The sequence below is a fragment of the Hyperolius riggenbachi genome, chromosome 5 (assembly GCF_040937935.1).
Source record: "Hyperolius riggenbachi isolate aHypRig1 chromosome 5, aHypRig1.pri, whole genome shotgun sequence".
Lineage (NCBI taxonomy): Eukaryota > Metazoa > Chordata > Amphibia > Anura > Hyperoliidae > Hyperolius > Hyperolius riggenbachi.
The window spans coordinates 110,433,512-110,451,341 of record NC_090650.1 but is presented as its reverse complement, the minus strand read 5'-3'; the positions used below and the strand labels follow the sequence as shown (position 1 = coordinate 110,451,341).

The following is a 17,830-nucleotide window of genomic DNA, read 5'->3' as shown; positions in this document are numbered from 1 at the left end:
GAGCTTACTTCAGCCCCCTTCGGACTGATCTGTCCCTCGACGTCCTCGGTTGCCTCGTTCCTCCGCTGTGGCTCCTGGTAATTTTAGGAGCCAGGGCTTACTGTGCACGCATGTCCGCGCCCTGCCCTGCTCCCGTCACAAGGAGCCTTCTGCACAAAACGCTCCCAGCCTTGGAAGCACGCGCAGCCACACTGCTGGCGGGCATCTTATTTATGATCTATTAGTACCCTATCATTATTAAATGTCACTGCATTACATATAATTGTACTCCTGTATATTCACCATATGACCCGGGTCATACTCCTGTGTGGGCTTTATTAGCCCCTGCTGGAGAGGTTGTTCCTTGCCAAATATAATATATATTACCCGTTACTCTGATTGGTATGGGCCTTAGGTCCTTGTACTGTTTTTTTTTAATTGTTTTTTAAGGTTGAATTTTCCTGTTTGGCTATACCGCAACATTTGCAACTTTTTGAACATAATTGTATTGGACTGGTCTAAATTATTTATTTGGATGATTTATGATATGACAGTGGTGCTTTTTCAAGGGAATAAATTCTTACAATACATGGTTTCCGTTCCTTTTCCCTGGCACACTGTACATAGTCATATAATTTGTGATAAGTGGTGCGCACTAATTTGCTTTATACTGAAGTTACAGGGACCGTAACGGAGGACTTTGGCGAGGGGAGCGTTCAGGCCGAAGGGGGCTGGAGGAAGCCCCAAGTATGTATAAAACTTTGGCATTCAATCATCTCAGGTACACTTTAGGATAAGGAATATGAACCAGTTGGCAATGGTATTTAAATCTTTAACTGTGCTGCTTTAAGATTGCTGTGAGGTTATGCTCTGTAGCTTGTTAGTGTCATAATAGGCTTTTTTTTCTCCCCTAATTGTAGTGCACGGACTGAGTGAGAATGGCGAAAGAGAGGTGTTTGAAGAAGGCCTTTCAGGTTAGCCTGGAAGATATAAAAGAGCGTATGAAAGAAATGAGAACAAAGAAGCTCTCTAAGGTGGCCACCATCAACAAGGGGTTATCTACAAAAGTGAAAATCATCCGTAAGAGAATGTCACAAATTAAATTGTAAAGAAGACGTTTGAAGTATGTATTTAAAGTCCTTCATTTCTTTTTTTAGAAAATAGTTCTGCATCTTTAAAAAGCTGTCAAGCCAACAACAAATCCTTGGCTCTGGCTCTGCAAGCTGAGAAATTGAAAACCCGACAAGCTCAGGATCTCATTCTCCATTTAAAGGGGGAACACCAGAGGTTGATGCTTGAAATCTTTGTTTTGAGGAGGAAGCTCAGCATGCCGCAAGGTGACAGCCAATCGGATGTGAGTAAACCGATTATTAAAGGCAGATTATGCACACTAAGCTCACCTTATTGAGTGTATTTTCATTAAAGATAATCTCACTTGAACCAGTAATACTTATAATGGACTTTAGAAAGTGCTTCTTAGTTTGGCTTTATTTAAAGTGACCTGGACATGGGTTACAAAATAAATAAATACTCGCCTGTGTAGGGGGAAGGCTCTGGGTTCCAAAGAGCCTTCCCTGTCCTTCCTCTGCCCCATTGTTCCACCACTGTCCCCTGTTGAAGGTATTTGACATGCAGGAGCTAAGCCAAAGTCTTCATCCTGAATTTGCCGCGGGTCTAGGGTTCCTAAGCCGTGGAGAAATTATCAAACAGCAGTCTGATTTAAAGTGAACCTTAAAGGACAACTGTAGCAAGAGGTATGTGGATGCTGCCATATTTATCTCCTTTTAAGCAATACCAGTTGCCTGGCTATCCTGCTGATCCTCTGCTTCTAATACTTTTAGCGATAGACACTGAACAAGCATGCATTGGATCAAGTGTTTCTAACATTGTCAGATCTGGCAAGATTAGCTGCATGCTTGTTTCTGGTGTTATACTGACACTTCTGCAGCCAAATTGATCAGCAGGGCTGCCAGGCAACTGGTATAGTTTAAAAGGAAATAAATATGGCAGCCTCCATATCCCTCTCGCTACAGTTGCTCTTTAAGGGAGGAAACTCGCTTCAGGCTCGATACTTAACTATGTAGAGGGACGGATGTGGAACCCATAGAGCCTTCCTGCTCTTCGCTCCAACACCTCGTTCCATCATTGCCCCCCCCCCCCCCCCCCCCCGACTGCTGCATAGTCCCGGAGGTATGTAGATTCAAAAGGGGGCTGCGGTGGAATGAGGGGGTGGAGCTAGGGCTGGGAAGGCTCTATGGCAGGGGTAGGAAACCTATGGCTTGGCTTTTGATGGTTACATCTGGCTCACATACAAATCAGTAGGGGTTGATTCAGTAAGCTACCAGGGCTGTGGAGTCGGAGCAATTTTGGGTACGTGGAGTCGGTGGTTTCATAAACTGGGGAGTGTGATGATTTTTGTACCAAATCCACAGCCCTGGTAAGTATTAGACTAAGGAGCAGTGTTTCCAACTGTCAGTAAATTTACTGACTGTCAGTAAAAAAGTCAACAAATCTGGGCTGCCAGTAAAGTCCATGAAAAAATTTGTGGTGTCAGTAAAAAAAAACACCTCTTTCCTATATCACAGCACTTACCGCTTATCAGTTCACGTATCACTTTGGAATGGACACTGCTCTAGCTAAAGGTGGCCATACATCTGTAGACTTGGGGGCCGTTCAACCATCAAATAAGACAATTATTATTATTATAAAAATCGGTGCCACCAAGAGCGTGCCTAGTTGACAATCAAACCAATTTTGCGCCGAAATTGGTTGCATGTATCGATCGCATGTATCAATCGGACATGCTGGAAAATCTCAGGTTGACATGCTAAATCAGGCGTGCAGTGGTAAGGGCTGCGATAATTGAGAAAAAATGTGACAGAAACCCCCAGTTACAAACGTCCTGTCTGGTCCAGTGACTTTGTAGGACGAGATCCCCGCATTTTGATTGGCCCAATAGGCCGCCTGCCACTTGACAGACAGCCTATTGGGCCCAAAGTGCGGGGATCTTGTCCTACAATTTGAATCAACCCCAAAGTCAGCTAGCTAATTGTACAAGCCTCTACATTTTGTTTTCCTATATGGTAGCTGCAGATGAGTATGATTGTAGCAGGAGTGATGTTAGCAGGAGGGGGTCTAGTTTTGCAATCCTCCATCATGTAGTGTGTTTTTTTTTTTTTTTAAATAACTTGGGAATAAAAATGTGTTTGTTCTTGCTTGTTTTACAGGCCAAATTGGCATCCGTGAAGGAAATAATTGCGAAAGCCTCTCATTATTTGCTGGAGACAGTCAATCTTCTTGGTCCTGCTCTTACCTTGTGTTCCACTGATAATGTGAGTTTTTTTTGTTGTTGTTGTTGTTGTTGTTGTCTTGAGATGAGAGGAAAACCTAGAGTGTTTACATAATAGCAAGAGTACTCTGTGTGGGCAGTTCTGCTTCTAATTACACAAAGTGCTAGTGCTATTGAGTCTGACTCCTTTAAGATCTCCAACAAAGCCAATGGCTGCTCTCGGGGTTGCTTACATTGGGCAATACAGTATAAACATGGAGTTGAAGATTTCAGGAAAATATACATTGATCAGCCAAAACATTAAAACTGCTTACCTTCTGTGTAGGACACCCTTATGCCGCGATGGGATGCACTCTGGTTCAAGGCAATGGCTCTGAAGCGGTGTCTTGGGCATTGTCTTGGTGGTGCAGTGGACCAGGACTTTATATGTATGGAGTTTGCATTGGTTTCCTCAGGGCACTTCATTTTCTTCTTGCATTCTGTAAACATTCAGAAAAGTTGATTAGCTTAAAAGGATACTGTAGGGGGGGTCGGGGGAAAATGAGTTGAAGTTACCCGGGGCTTCTAATGGTCCCCCACAGACATCCTGTGCCCACGCAGCCACTCCCCAATGCTCCGGCCCCGCCTCCGGTTCACTTCTGGCATTTCAGACTTTAAAGTCTGAAAACCACTGCGCTTGCGTTGTCGTGTCCTCACTCCCGCTGATGTCACCAGGAGCGTACTGCGCAGGCCCAGTATGGTCTGTCTGCGCCGTGCGCTCTTGGTGACATCAGGGGAAGCGAGGACACGGCAACGCAGGCGCAGTGGTTTTCAGACTTTAAAGTCTGAAATTCCAGAAGTGAACTGGAGGCGGTGCCGGAGCATCGGTGAGTGGCTGTGAGGGCACAGGATGTCTGCGGGGGACCATTAGAATCCCCGGGTAACTTCAACTCATGTTCCACCGCCCCCCCCCCCCCCCTTCCCTACAGTATCCCTTTAAAGGACACCTGTAGTGAGAGGGATATGGAGGCTGCCATATTAATTTCCTTTTGAACAATGCCAGTTGTCTGGAATCCTGCTGATCTTTCATGTATTAGTAGTGTGAATCGCACTCCTGAAGTCCAGTCAAACTTCAGACATCTGATCTGCATGCTTGTTCAGGGTTGTATATTAGAGGATCAGCAGAACAGCCAGACAATTCATATAATTTAAAAGGATATTAATATGGCAGCCTCCATATCCCTCTCACTTCAGTTGTCCTTTAACCCAAATTTGCCTTATGCTGGGTACACACGTTGCGTTTCTGCGTCGATGTGGTGTTCGATCTACGTCGATTTGATTATTTCCAACATGTCTAATTTGCGGTTCGATGGATTGTTAGGTCAATTTGCCATACTTTACATGGCATTCGACCTAAAAATAATCGAAATGCTCGGAAATAATCGAACGCGGAAACGCAAAGTGTACCCAGCATTATACTATACCGGTAATCAAAACATGTCTTTGGTAGAAATTAGATAGTTCCTGAAGGACAGCTAGTGACAAGACACTAAACTGCTATATAAATAATAAAAATAAACTGATACCAAGAGGTTAGCAGCAGTGTTCTCCATAGGCTCTCTTAGCCTGGTTTTGGTGAGCACCCGACTGTCATCGGCTCACCTTCTTCACTGCCATAAGCAGAGTTGTCCAAAGAAGCGCCGGCCCTGCATTCCCTCATCTCGCCCCACCCAGCTACTTTTTCATGCCACCCGGATGGAAAACAAATTTCTGGGGGTAACACTGTAGCAGTACATCCTTTTAAGTCCTGTAAGTTGAGAGGAAGGGCCGCTGTGGATTGGACATGTTTTTCTAGCACATTCCTTCAGATGTTTGATTTGATATTTGGAGGCCAAAATACATGTCATAAGACCAATCCACCTCAATGCTGTTATTTCATAAAAGCTTCTGGGGATTTATTAAACACCCTCATTTTGTTTACTGTGTACTTCAGTATTCTTATTTATATACAGTAGCTCCAACATACAAAAATGCATGATACATTCAAGACTCTCTGCAGTCAAGTCATCCAGCAATACAAAGCTGATGAGTGCCTGCCCTTGGGAGCTTACAATCTTCAGAGTAGTGGGTTGAAGATATTCGGGAGGGAGGCACGGGTTAGCGGATGAGGCAGTGAACATCCAATGCTACCTAGAGCAAATTATAGGCTTGTCTGAATGTGTGAGTTTTGAGAGTGTTTGAAGGTTTCCAAGCTCGGATCATGGCGGACAGACTGGGAGAGAGTTTCAAAGGAGAGGTGACGCTTGGGAGAAGTCCTGGATGTGCGAGTGAGAGGTGACCAAGCTAGAGGACAACAGGGTCTCCTGAGAGGAGTGAAGGTCCCGAGTAGGATGGTATCTTGAGATTAATGAGGAAATATATGGCTGTGACAACTTATGTAGAGCTTTCTGTGGCGTGAGGAGGTTAAACTGGATCCTTCGGGTAATTGATAGCCAAAGGACAGTTTGACCGAGAGGAGCCCTCCTATCGCCTTCCCATTTCCTCATCTTAATGGCGTTGAAGAGGAAATGGGAGGGAACATTGCAGCAAGCTAGCCTCTTCCTCTGAAAATTTTACTTTAGCCAAAGGTCACTTTTTTCTTTTTGGGAGTGATTAGGGGTATTGGGTAAACAAGAGGCATGGATATTGCACAGAGGTATGAGGCTCAAGCATTAATATACCTCTGTGCTTCTCTTGGATAACTTTGCTTCGAGTCAAGGTGTGCTTTAAGGGCCTGTTTAAATGGGTATCCCACGGTGCTAAGGCGCTGTCTATTCAAGTGAATGGGCAGTACCAGTATGATTGTTTACCGCCATTTGTGCAAATGGCGTATTCCTATCCTGATTTTTTTTTTTTTTTTCCTCCACTGCTACGTGCAGCTTCCAGGATCGCTAAGCGACGCACCTCCGTGGTCCTTTACACGGGTTAGAAAGCTGCCAAATGGTTTTCTGCAGGATTGCTTTTCAGTTTTTATTGTGATAAAAGTGGAATACCAAAATCTAGCTGCCAAATATTAGAGAAAAGGTTTCTATATTATTAACTTGGGTTTTAAGAGTTAAAAATCTACGTTTGAAGATTCTCCTGCCTCAATGACATTTGCTGCTGCTCTTTACAATCTTTAGCTCCCATACAGGCAAATGATGACATATTGAATGTAATATTCTCCGGCGTTCTAGCCAAATGCAAGATTTCACTTCTTATTAGTTATCAGGGAGAATTACACTGCAGTCAGACTTTATCAGGCCACAGAGAAACAAATTTGTAGCACCGGTTTAGTAAAATTAAAATAACACAGGGAAGTTCTAAATGTCAATGGAACTATTGATCAATGCCATGTTACATGTAATTTCCCAGAACGTCATTGGACAGCACCCCTGGATGAGACCTGTCTCCCTCCCCACCGTGGACAGGAACTGCAAAATAAAAGATTTGCATAACAGATAGGCAGCAGTATAAGTAAGAGTAACCTACCCTAAAGCCTCAGTTCAGTTTCCTGTCCCGGACGGGATGCGGAGGGAGAGGTCTCCAGGGTGCTATCCACGGCAGGCGTTCGGGGGCAGCGGCTAACAGGACTCTAGGAAACAAGCTGTGCAGTGAAACAGCCAGAGTCCTGCAGCGTGTGGGAGGCTTCTCCGACGGAGGCAGCAGACATATACGCGCATGCGCGCGAAGAAGGAGGAAGTTCCGGGTCAACCCGGAAGTAGTCACGCAAGTGCGTCCAGCGTGACTCAGAAGACGCGGCAGGGGCTGCGGCGGTGATGGTGAATCAGCTGCAGCTGATTCACTCAGGTATTTTATTGGGGGCAATGTTTGTTGTCGGCAGGTGCCGCAGCTGGGCGCTAAGGATCATTAATTATGTAAAGCAGCAGGTCCGCCCCTCAGGTGATGTCAGAACCCTCAGGGTTATATATGCTAAAAGATCCCTTTCTCACTCTGTTTGTTTGTGAGCATGGAGGACGCAGCTGGGTCAGCTCCTGCGCAGTCTGCCAGGCCTGCCCAAGACCCCTCTCTGGCAAGTACTTATGTTATCATGCTGGACATATACATATATATATATATATAGAGGGGATACTAATGGAAGTATTTGTCTATTTGTTTTTTATAGCCTGAAAAACATGAAAAACATGACAAAACGGATAAAGCAGCTACTGGGCAATCTAGTCATGGATCCAGTGGGTCTAGCAAATCTGGGAAGAAATGTGCCATTTGTTTTAGTCGTTTTTCATCCTCATCTTCAAAGAAGCTTTGTCAGGACTGTACTAATAAGCTAGTAAAGGATGAATCCCCGGTTATATTTAAGGATCTGATGGGCTGGATGAGGGCAGAAATGTCTACTGCCATTAAGGAAATTAAGGATTCTGCTATTTCGGCTCAAACCACATCTCCTAGCTCTGCGGATATGCCTGGCCCCAGCAGTATGCTTCCTATTGTGCCCAATATCAATGCTGCACCTCCTCTAGTCCCAACTCCGCATACAGAGCCGGCAGGGGCAAGCGGTAATAGAGATAGTGATGCAGAAGGTTCAGAACTTTCAGAAGGAGAAATTTCTGAATTAGAGGAGATACCTGAAGGGGAAGGAATAGAGGGTACAGATAGGCCTCAGAAGTTTGCCTTTTCCCCTGACTTAATGAAGGACCTTCTGTTCTCCATGCATGAAATTATGGGCATAAAATCTGAACAGAAACCATTAACTCCCCTGGATCAGATGTATGAAGGTTTGGCGGACCCCCAGTCACATTATATTCCGGTCCATTCTACTTTAAAAACTATGATTAAGAAGGAATGGGATAATCCTGAGAAGCGGGCCTTTTGGCCTAAGTCCTTATCCAGGCGTTATCCCTTTTCTCCTGAAGACCAGGAATGCTGGGGTCCTCCGCCAAAGCTGGATCCATCTTTTTCTAGGGTGTCTAGAAGATCTGACTTATTGTTTGAGGATTTCGGGAATCTTAAAGACCCGATAGATAAAAAGATGGATAACGTTTTGAGGCGAGCCTGGGAATCTTCCTCATTAACCTTCAAACCAGCAATAGCATCTACAGCAGTTAGTAGATCCTTAAAAACATGGCTTTCAGACTTACAATTTAAAATCGCTAATGGAGCCTCTAGAGAAGAAATGCTCGGGGACTTCCCAAAAATTATGAATGCATCTAATTATATGGTTGATGCATCGGATGATACCGTAAAGCTGACTGCTAGGACCACAGCGTTAGTTAACTCTGCTAGAAGGGGTGTATGGGTTAAGACCTGGAACGGAGATATCTCGTCCAAATCTAAACTTTGTGGTATCCCTTGTGAAGGAAAGCTTTTGTTTGGGTCTAGATTGGATGACACTCTAGATCGTACAGCAGACAGTAAGAAAATTTTTCCTAGTAAGCGGCCATTTCAGAATAGACGGCCATTTCGGGCCCCCTCAAAAAATGAGCCGGAAAACAAGTCTTCCAGAAATAAGAGATGGGCCCCTTATAGACAACAAAAACCGCGTTTTGGCACCACTAGTGCCAAAAAGACAGACAAACAATGACGCCATCATTCCGGTGGGGGGGAGAGTGTCACATTTTTTCGAAAAATGGCAACAACTTCTTCAGAACCAGTGGCTACTAAATATCGTGCTAGAAGGTTACAGAATAGAATTCTCTCAACCCCCCCCCTCACAACTTTGTCCTAACTCCTTGCCCAAGAAATCAATCCATAAGAATTGCACTCCAAGCAGAAGTGAGGTCACTCCTTCAAAAAAGAGTAATACGAGAGGTTCCAAGAGTTCAAAGGGAACAGGGGTTTTACTCCCCAGTCTTTCTGGTAAAAAAACCTCAGGGGGATTATCGATTTATTCTAAATCTAAAGACTCTGAATCTAATTGTAAAATACAGAAAGTTCAGAATGGACAACATTCGATCTGTGATTCATCTCTTACAGAGCAACGATTATTTAGCAACCATAGACTTAAAGGATGCTTACCTACATCTACCAATCCACCTCTCTTCTCAACAGTATCTGAGGTTTGCCGTGTGGATGGAAGGGAAGGTAAGACACTTTCAATTTATTGCTTTACCTTTTGGATTATCTTCAGCTCCATGGTTATTTACTAAGGTTACAGCTGAAATTTTAGCCCTTCTTAGGTTAGAGGGGGTTAATATTGTTGGTTACCTAGACGATTTCCTATTATGGGGTGCTTCCGCCAGCTCTGTTAGTTCTCAGCTTTCTAAAACTATATGCCTTCTCCAGGACCTAGGGTGGATAATTAATTGGAATAAATCTTCCCTAAACCCTTCTCAGTGACTAGAATTCCTGGGTTTCTGTATTTCCACCAGAGAAGAAAGATTGTTTTTACCTGATAGGAAGATCAATACTATTTTTAATAATGTTTTGTCTTTTCAGAAATCAAGGAGCATATCTTTAAGGAAAGCTATGGCAGTGCTAGGCATTCTGACTTCCTCCTTCCCGGCAGTACAATGGGGCCAGTTCCACTCAAGATTTCTCCAGTCGTGGATTCTAAGGTCATGGAACAGGTCTCTAGCGTCTCTAGACAAAAAGCTCATCATTCCACAGAATATAAAGGCCTCTCTTCTGTGGTGGCAGAAAGCAGTACACCTTTCCCCAGGTCGTCTGTGGAATTATCCACAACAAGTTACAATTACAACCGATGCCAGCTTGTGGGGTTGGGGAGCCCACTTCAACTCTCAACCAGCTCAGGGGAAATGGAGTGTTGCAGAGAGGTCACAATCTTCAAACAGCAGAGAACTGGAAGCAGTATGGCAAGCATTGTGTCATTTCAACCATCAGATCACAGACTGCCATGTCAAAATAGAGACAGACAACAGGAGTGTGGTAGCCTTCTTAAACAGGCAGGGAGGCACGAGGAGTCAAAGCTTATGGGAAACGACAGCGAGAATCCTTTTTTGGGCAGAAAAGAATCTCAGATCTCTAACAGCAATACACTTGAAGGGTACATCGAACCAGGTGGCAGATTACCTAAGCAGAAAAAAACTGGATCCGAACGAGTGGTCTCTGGATCAGGAGATATTCCACCAGGTGGCATTACAGTGGGGATATCCCGAAGTAGACCTTTTTGCAAGAAGGGGAAATGCAAAGTGTCATCAGTTCTGTGCTCTGTTTCCAAAGGATCTCCCATGGAAGTTGGACGCCTTTACGGTGGATTGGGGGATTGCAAGGATGTATGCCTTTCCGCCAATACCACTTTTATCAAGAGTGATAAAGAAGATTGTCCAGGATCAGGCCCGAGTAATCCTAATAGCTCCACTTTGGCCGAAGAGGCCATGGTTCACATATCTGAAAAAATTAGCAGTTTCAGATCCAATTGTTTTTCCTCTTCTTCCACACCTAATATCGCAGGGTCCAGTCCAGCATCCGGATCTGGCAAGACTACACCTTTCAGCTTGGAACTTGAATGGGGCATGCTGAAAGCAAAAGGGTTCTCAGATGGCCTATCAGAGACTTTGATACAGAGTAGGAAGAAAGTTACGCGTACAATATATCAAAAAGCCTGGAGGGTATTTAGTGAGTGGTGTTTAGAAAGATCTTGTGACAGGGATTCGCTTACATCAGTTTTGGAATTCCTGCAATGCGGATATAAGAAAGGCCTAAGTATAAGTACACTTAAGGTTCAGGTGTCCGCCATCAGTGTTTATCTAGAAAAACGTCTTGCTCAGGAAGATTTAGTGATACGTTTTTTTCAAGCCTTAAAAAGACTAAAACCTATAATAAGAAGCAGAGTTCCTGCTTGGGACTTAAATACTGTATTACAGGGGTTATGTGAGTCCCCTTTTGAACCTTTAACGGAAATTTCAGACAAATTCCTCACTTTAAAGACAGCCTTCCTATTGGCAATTACGTCAGCTAGAAGAATAAGTGAGCTTCAGTCATTATCAATTAAAGAACCTTACTGTATCATCTCGGAAGATAGAATTACGCTTCGCCCTGATGCGGCTTTTCTACCAAAGGTAGTCTCTTCTTTCCACAGGAATCAGGAAATTTTCTTACCTTCCTTCTGTGAGAATCCTACCAATGATAAGGAGAAGAAATTGCATTGTCTAGATGTCAGGAGATGCCTGTTACATTACCTGAATAGAACAACTCACTGGAGGAAAACAGAGACTATGTTTACTCTATTTGCCGGAAAATTTAGAGGAAACAAGGCTTCAAAGGCAACATTGGCACGATGGATAAAGCAGACAATTACTTCAGCATATCAGACGCAGGGGAAACAGTTGAAATGTCCCATCAGAGCACATTCCACAAGAGGAATATCAACTTCCTGGGCAGAGAGGGCAGGGGCTTCTATAGATCAGATCTGCAGAGCTGCTACCTGGTCGAATCAGAATACCTTTGTAAAACACTATCGCCTGAATGTATCGGCGGGAACAGACCTTTCTTTTGGAAGGAAGGTGTTGCAGGCAGTGGTCCCTCCCTAAGACTAATATCTTGTATATCGTCTCATCCAGGGGTGCTGTCCAATGACGTTCTGGGAAAGACAACTTTACTTACGGTAACGTCTTTTCCAGTAGTCAGAAGGACAGCACCCCTGCAACCCGCCCTTTCTTGGGTGGAGTAACTATCATGTAAGTAATGGGTTATGGTCCGTGTCATCTATTGTATTAACTGAGGCTTTAGGGTAGGTTACTCTTACTTATACTGCTGCCTATCTGTTATGCAAATCTTTTATTTTGCAGTTCCTGTCCACGGTGGGGAGGGAGACAGGTCTCATCCAGGGGTGCTGTCCTTCTGACTACTGGAAAAGACGTTACCGTAAGTAAAGTTGTCTTTCAGGTACATCATTTAGATGATACAATTTTCAAAATAATCTAGTTTGCTTAATCAAAATCAGCCTCCATGCTTAGTAAATTGGGGCCATAGTGCATAATATGAGCTGTTCAGTACTCTGTAAGGTGCTACAAAAATTGGTAAGTGTAAGGGCTCGTTTCCACTGTTGCGGTGCGAAATCGCCTGGATTCCACCGCAGAAGAAATCGCATGCGGCTGCGTTTCCGCATGCGGATTTAGCCGCGATTTCGCATGCGATTTCGCATGGCAAGGAGCCAGGCGAATTTAACCATGTCACTGCCTGAGTAAAGCTCCATAGCAAACCATGCGAAATCGCGGGGAAATCCGCATGACAAAGCCGCATGCGATTTCCCTATTAAATGCATTAGCGGCGATTCGCCCGCATTCCTCCCGCTCGCGAAATCTGACGGCTCTGCCGTGCAGATTTCTGCCGCACCGAAAAACGCTCCCGCAGCCGCACAAGTGGAAACAGCCCCATCCACTTACATTGACTATGCGAATCTGCATGCAGTGCCTGCATGCGGATTCGCTATAGTGGAAACGAGCCCTTAGTGTTTACATAAATGTATTGCCTTCTTTTTTTCAGCCTTCAACCGATACTCCTGCTGTAGAGGAAAAACTTGCAACTCCGTCTGGGATGGGCAGCAACTTGTGAGTTGTTTTTTGTTTGAGTGATATACACACACACACTCACACACGCACTCTTACTTTCTCTCAACTCAAGTTTGAGTATACCATAGGGCTGCATAGCCAGTTGGACGAATTGCTGGTACAGTATCCAGGGCCCACCTGCTTCCTGTGAATTGCTCCGATACTTCTGTGGGTGGGACTTGCAGCATGTGTCCTGCTCACACTTGAGCCCATGATGAAGCTTCTCCAAAATGCAGCCAAGCATAAGCCAGTCGCATCTGTAATGCAATTGGCTCTGATACCTCTGTGGGCGGGACTTAGCACTCTCCCTTCCACTCTCCTTAGATTTGCAGTGAGTAGGTCTGCTCTGATCTGTATTACAAGTGAAAGTAGCCTGTACTGCACTCCACATACTACTAGAAACACCATTACTAACAAGGGAAGAGATACCTGGGAGTGCGTGCAATTCTGTGGGAGGACTGTGACCATACATTTATCGGTGGTTGCAAAGTAGAAGTGGTAACGCTGCATCCTCTTTTTTGTTTACGTACACACTATTCGTCATTTTCCCCAGGCTGCTTATTTGTACACTACTGTATATCCAGCGCCGGTGCTATTCTTCTTGTCTTACAACTGTTATCAGACATCAACTCGCAACTAGCCTGAAGAGCGCAGCAGACCCTGGGTTTCACACTGACATATGCACTGCCCACTTTTTACTATATGCAGAGATGGTGTCACATAGGGGACAAAAAAAAGTTTACTATAACAGAAATTTATTATATCCATGTTTACAATACCAGGTGTTGCTTCCGTAGACTTATTATGGAGATTGGCTGGGACCTGGAGAGGTAGTTTACTATACCTAAGTTTATTATATATATTTATTGCGTAATTTCAAATATAAATGTGTGTATACAGGCTGTCCCCGACTTATATGAAAGGCCTGAAAATGTGAAATTTTGATTCTGTGGGAAAGTGTGTGTGTGTGTGTGTGTGTGTGTGTGTGTGTGTGTGTGTGTGTGTGTGTGTGTGTGTGTGTGTGTGTGTGTGTGTGTGTGTGTGTGTTTTGCGACTCTGTAACAACATTTTCAGCCTTATTTCTTCTATCCTATAAGTTCCTATACGTGGTCTGTCTTACTGCAGCCTTTCCTAGTTGCACAGTGGCTGTATTATCTCTGTTCTATGATCTAATCTTCTTTCCTTTTATGGCTTTGTCAGGCTCAGGCTGGAATGTTCTGCACTGCTTGATAGGATAGAAGTTATACTCACCCTCTCCAGGCCCCCTGCAGGCTCTGTGTGAGTCACAGACTGAGCTCCTCTCAGCCTATCACACTCTGGTTAGCAGCCATGTCTTTTGTTTGTAAACACTACCTAAAACTGGCAATTACAAGCCAGGATTGCAGCAGGGAGTGGCAGAAACAGCACAGAGGGGCCAAAGAGAACATAATGAATAGAATGGTATGCTTTTTATTGTAAGAATTTTACAGTACAGATTCTCTTTAACCTCCTTGGCGGTCTGATTCTTTCCAGATTTTAGGGTCTAAAAGCGGTGCAATTTTTTTTCACTCTTTCAGACCCTAAAACCTGAAAAAAATCATTCTGGCAGGGAGATCTGCAGCAAAATTAAAAAAAAATTACCTTCCTGGGCTCCTGGGCTGCAGTTTTCTCTTTGCCAACAAGATGGCGCTAATATACAAATAAACGAACTTCTCTATATTTCTCTAATATAGAGAAGTTCGTTTTCAATGTTAGCCCCGCCCCCGATGACGTCACGCTGCCACCACCGCTCTGCTGCCACCACCACGGCTGCGCTGCTCCAACTGGCTGCCGGGTCCCCGGAAGAATAGCGGGGACATGGGGGATCCCGGCGGCCAGGGAAAGACCCCACACTGCCGGGGAGAGAGCCTGGAGTCCCGCTGCGCAGTGAGAACGCGCGCGGGACTCCACAACTGCAGGTACAGCTCTGCAATGCCTACCCCGACCTGAGCTCGGGATCACCGCTAATAGCTTATTTTTTCTACCCCGAGCTCAGGTCGGGAAAACCGGCAAGGAGGTTAAAGTGAACCAGAGACGAAGCACCCTCATGTATTTTACCATGGAAATCAGTGAAAACATTAGAGAAAACACTTACCAGGCTTTCTCTTTCATCCTCACTGCTAAAAGTGTCTGTTATCAGCTGAGATAAGAATCCCGGACTGAGCATTGAATCTGGCTTTGCTATGACTCAGCTATAATTATTCCTGAGCAGAGCCAGCAGGGGGCAGGCTTGGACTTGAAAAGACACCAAAGAACACAGTCTTAGCTATAATCATTCTGTAGCAAAGCCAGTCTGACTGCTCAGTCGAGCTTCTTATCAGAGGTGATAACAGGCAAATTAAACAGAGAACAATGAAACAAAGAGCAGTTTACTGTCATGTTCCCACTGATTTATAAGGTAAAATACATGAGGGTGCTTCATTTCTGGTTCTCTTTAAAGGACCTTGTTGACCTTAAAATCTTAAGAAAAAATGGTTATTAACTTTGAGGATCATGGTCCTAAACCCCCAACCCCGCACCCCCAGTGACCAGGCCATTTTTTACAAAATAGGCCACTGGAGCTTTAAGGTCTCGCTGCAGGGCCAAACAAATCGGCACACAAGTGATTTACTCCACCATATTCTGCCCACCAACAGAGCTTTATGTTGGTGGGGTCTGATCCCTCCTGCCTTGTTTGTTTGTGTTTTTATTTTTTTGTTTTTTTTATATTTTCTTTTTAATTTTTCCTTATTTGTTTTTGTTTTTTTTAATCCTCCCTCCCCCCCCCCCCCCCCTGCCAGCCAATCAGTGTGATCGGCTGTCATAGGCTTCATCTTATGACAGCGGACCACTTTGCTGCCTCCCAGGGGGACAGCCGTGTCACATGGCTGTCCCCAGTACAGTGCTGCCTTAGATTGCTGCGCTGTACAGTGGTATTAGATGGCGGTTTTGCCGTCTAACAGTCCCTAGCGGCGAACGCCGCTGGGAGGCTGATGACTGAGCGCAATCCTCTGCAATCTCAGCCCTCAGCCATTCACACCAATTGGCGTGGAGTGGTCCTGGGGCTGCCACGCTGCTCACAATCTGCGTGGAAACGTTGTTAGGCGGTTAAACTGGTAAAATGACGTTTTGCCACAGTACACTGAGGGGACAGGAGGGGGGGTGGGGGGGAGGCCCTAGAACTGCGCAGCCGCACTAACGTGTATGCGGACTGTTCAGCCGTGGCCAACTCCGGTGGCCATCTTAGGAGAGGAAGGGGAGCCCAACCCCGTCCGTGGGGTCGGGAGCGGCACAGGGGGCTATCACACTGCGGGGACCCGGTGGAACTGCACACAGGGCACGGATGGCGTCCTCCGTGCATTTAAAAGTGATTAAGGTACTTCTCCTTTTTTTTTTTTTTTTTTTTTTTACCTATTTGGGCTCGTAAGTCCTTTAAGGACATATTCGTGTTAAGAACAAACCTACATCCCCACCTTGTTTGGAATACCTGTGTGTATGTATATATAGAGGAATTCTTGTATAGTAAACTCCAAGGGACCTGGCCAAGCAATTTACTATCTCAATAGTTTACCATGTCAGGATTGGTCGTGCATTGTATATTTATACAGGTGCATGTTTAGGACCTGGGAAATGATTTTACTATAGTCAGAGGTTTACTGTATTGTGAGAAGTATTTATCAGTAACATACGGAGTGCATTACCCAAGAATGTTTAAATTCATACATTACATGTTCTGTGGTATAGGTGGCCACGGCTAAGCATAGCGTTGGAAGCCCCATCAAGTTGCCCTTCGGAAAATATCAAAATGTATGTGGCAGAAAAATAACATTGATATTTTTTTTAACAACAAAGGGATCTGAAGTAGGCAGTTCCCTCTTTCGTTCCCCAACCTCCCCAGAAACTTTCTGTTTTAGTGTTGAGCGTGCAGCACAATAAGACATAGATATAAACTAACTACTCAGATTGCCTGGTAATTGTGCAAGTTGCAATGGCAGTGCAGGTGGCCACAGAGCTTGACTTTCACGCGAGTGGGTGTGTTATTGCCACTGGCACCTGTGCTGATTCTAGTAGACCTTTAACAGTGTTCTCCCCATGCTCTTTTAGCCGAGTGCTCCACCCGGCTAGCTTTGGCGAACACCCGGCTGTCATAGCTCACCTCGTTCTTTGCTGTAAGAGTTGTGCAGAGTAGCACTGGCCCTGCATTATCTCATCTCGCCCCACCTGGCTACTTTTTTATGCCACCCGACTACTTTTTCATGCCAACCGGCTGGTAAAAATTTCTGGGGAGAGCACTGTTTGAAAGCACTATACATTTGTCATCCTTTATTACAACCTATGTGCTCTTTAAAGGGATACTTAAGCCATCTGAAAAAAGTTTCACTTACCTGGGGCTTCTACCAGCCCCTGCAGCCATCCGGTGCCCACGCTGGTCCTCTACGATCCTCCTTTCTCCCACTGCAGCTTAGTTTCGTTTTCGCTAACTCCAAATCGGCAAAAGAAAACGAAGCTGCATCGGGAGAAAGGAGGATCGTAGAGGACCAGCGCGGACACAGGATGGCTGCAGGGGGCTGGAAAAGTGGAAACTTTTTTTCAGATGTTTTAAGTATCCCTTTAAATGGCTTGCAAATCAACACCATTTTTAAACACATTTTAAAATGTGGTCAGAAGTATAATCTTCAATGAAGACTTCAGGTCTGGTAAAGTTTCATGTAAATTTTGTTTTGCCTTTTCATAGGGTAGAGTCATGTGATCTTGCTTCAGATACAAGGAGACAAATTGGCAATGATATGGTGAGCAATGCAGCTGCTGAGAAGAGAAATTCGAAGGAAGTGGTTTCAGAGTCTTCTAAAAATGGGCCTGCTGTAAAGAGGTTATCAAGAGGTCAGAATGAGAAAACATGCCAATAACAAGTCAATAAGTGTTTTATTTCTTCTAATACACAGACAAGCAACATATTATGTGAATTAAACATGTTTTGTAAATGTACCACATATAGAGGCAGAGACATTCCTACAAAGCAATTAACGATGCTATATTCATTTTTTTTTTTTTTCGTTTTTTGCCGTGAGGGAATGTTCAGAACTTCCATTAAACCAAA

The 17,830-nt window shown here is 44.6% G+C and overlaps 2 protein-coding genes across 5 annotated transcripts in view; both read left to right on the top strand.

Annotated features, from left to right (window-relative positions):
* The window catches only part of SGO1 (shugoshin 1), a 38,661-nt gene that overhangs the window by 6,124 nt on the left and 14,707 nt on the right, over positions 1-17,830 (top strand). For all 4 annotated transcript variants that reach the window (XM_068236129.1, XM_068236128.1, XM_068236130.1 and 1 more), the window contains exons 2-6: positions 900-1,059; positions 1,137-1,333; positions 3,207-3,311; positions 12,671-12,735; positions 17,468-17,613. In XM_068236129.1, the coding sequence (XP_068092230.1) occupies positions 918-1,059; positions 1,137-1,333; positions 3,207-3,311; positions 12,671-12,735; positions 17,468-17,613 (655 nt within the window). In that variant the 5' untranslated portion in view covers positions 900-917. The remainder of the gene's footprint in view (positions 1-899; positions 1,060-1,136; positions 1,334-3,206; positions 3,312-12,670; positions 12,736-17,467; positions 17,614-17,830) is intronic.
* Positions 8,958-11,215, top strand: LOC137518376 (uncharacterized). The gene is made up of 2 exons (XM_068236131.1): positions 8,958-9,307; positions 9,662-11,215. The coding sequence occupies exons 1-2, from the start codon at positions 9,164-9,166 to the stop codon at positions 10,703-10,705; spliced, it is 1,188 nt and encodes a 395-aa protein (XP_068092232.1). The 5' UTR covers positions 8,958-9,163; the 3' UTR covers positions 10,706-11,215.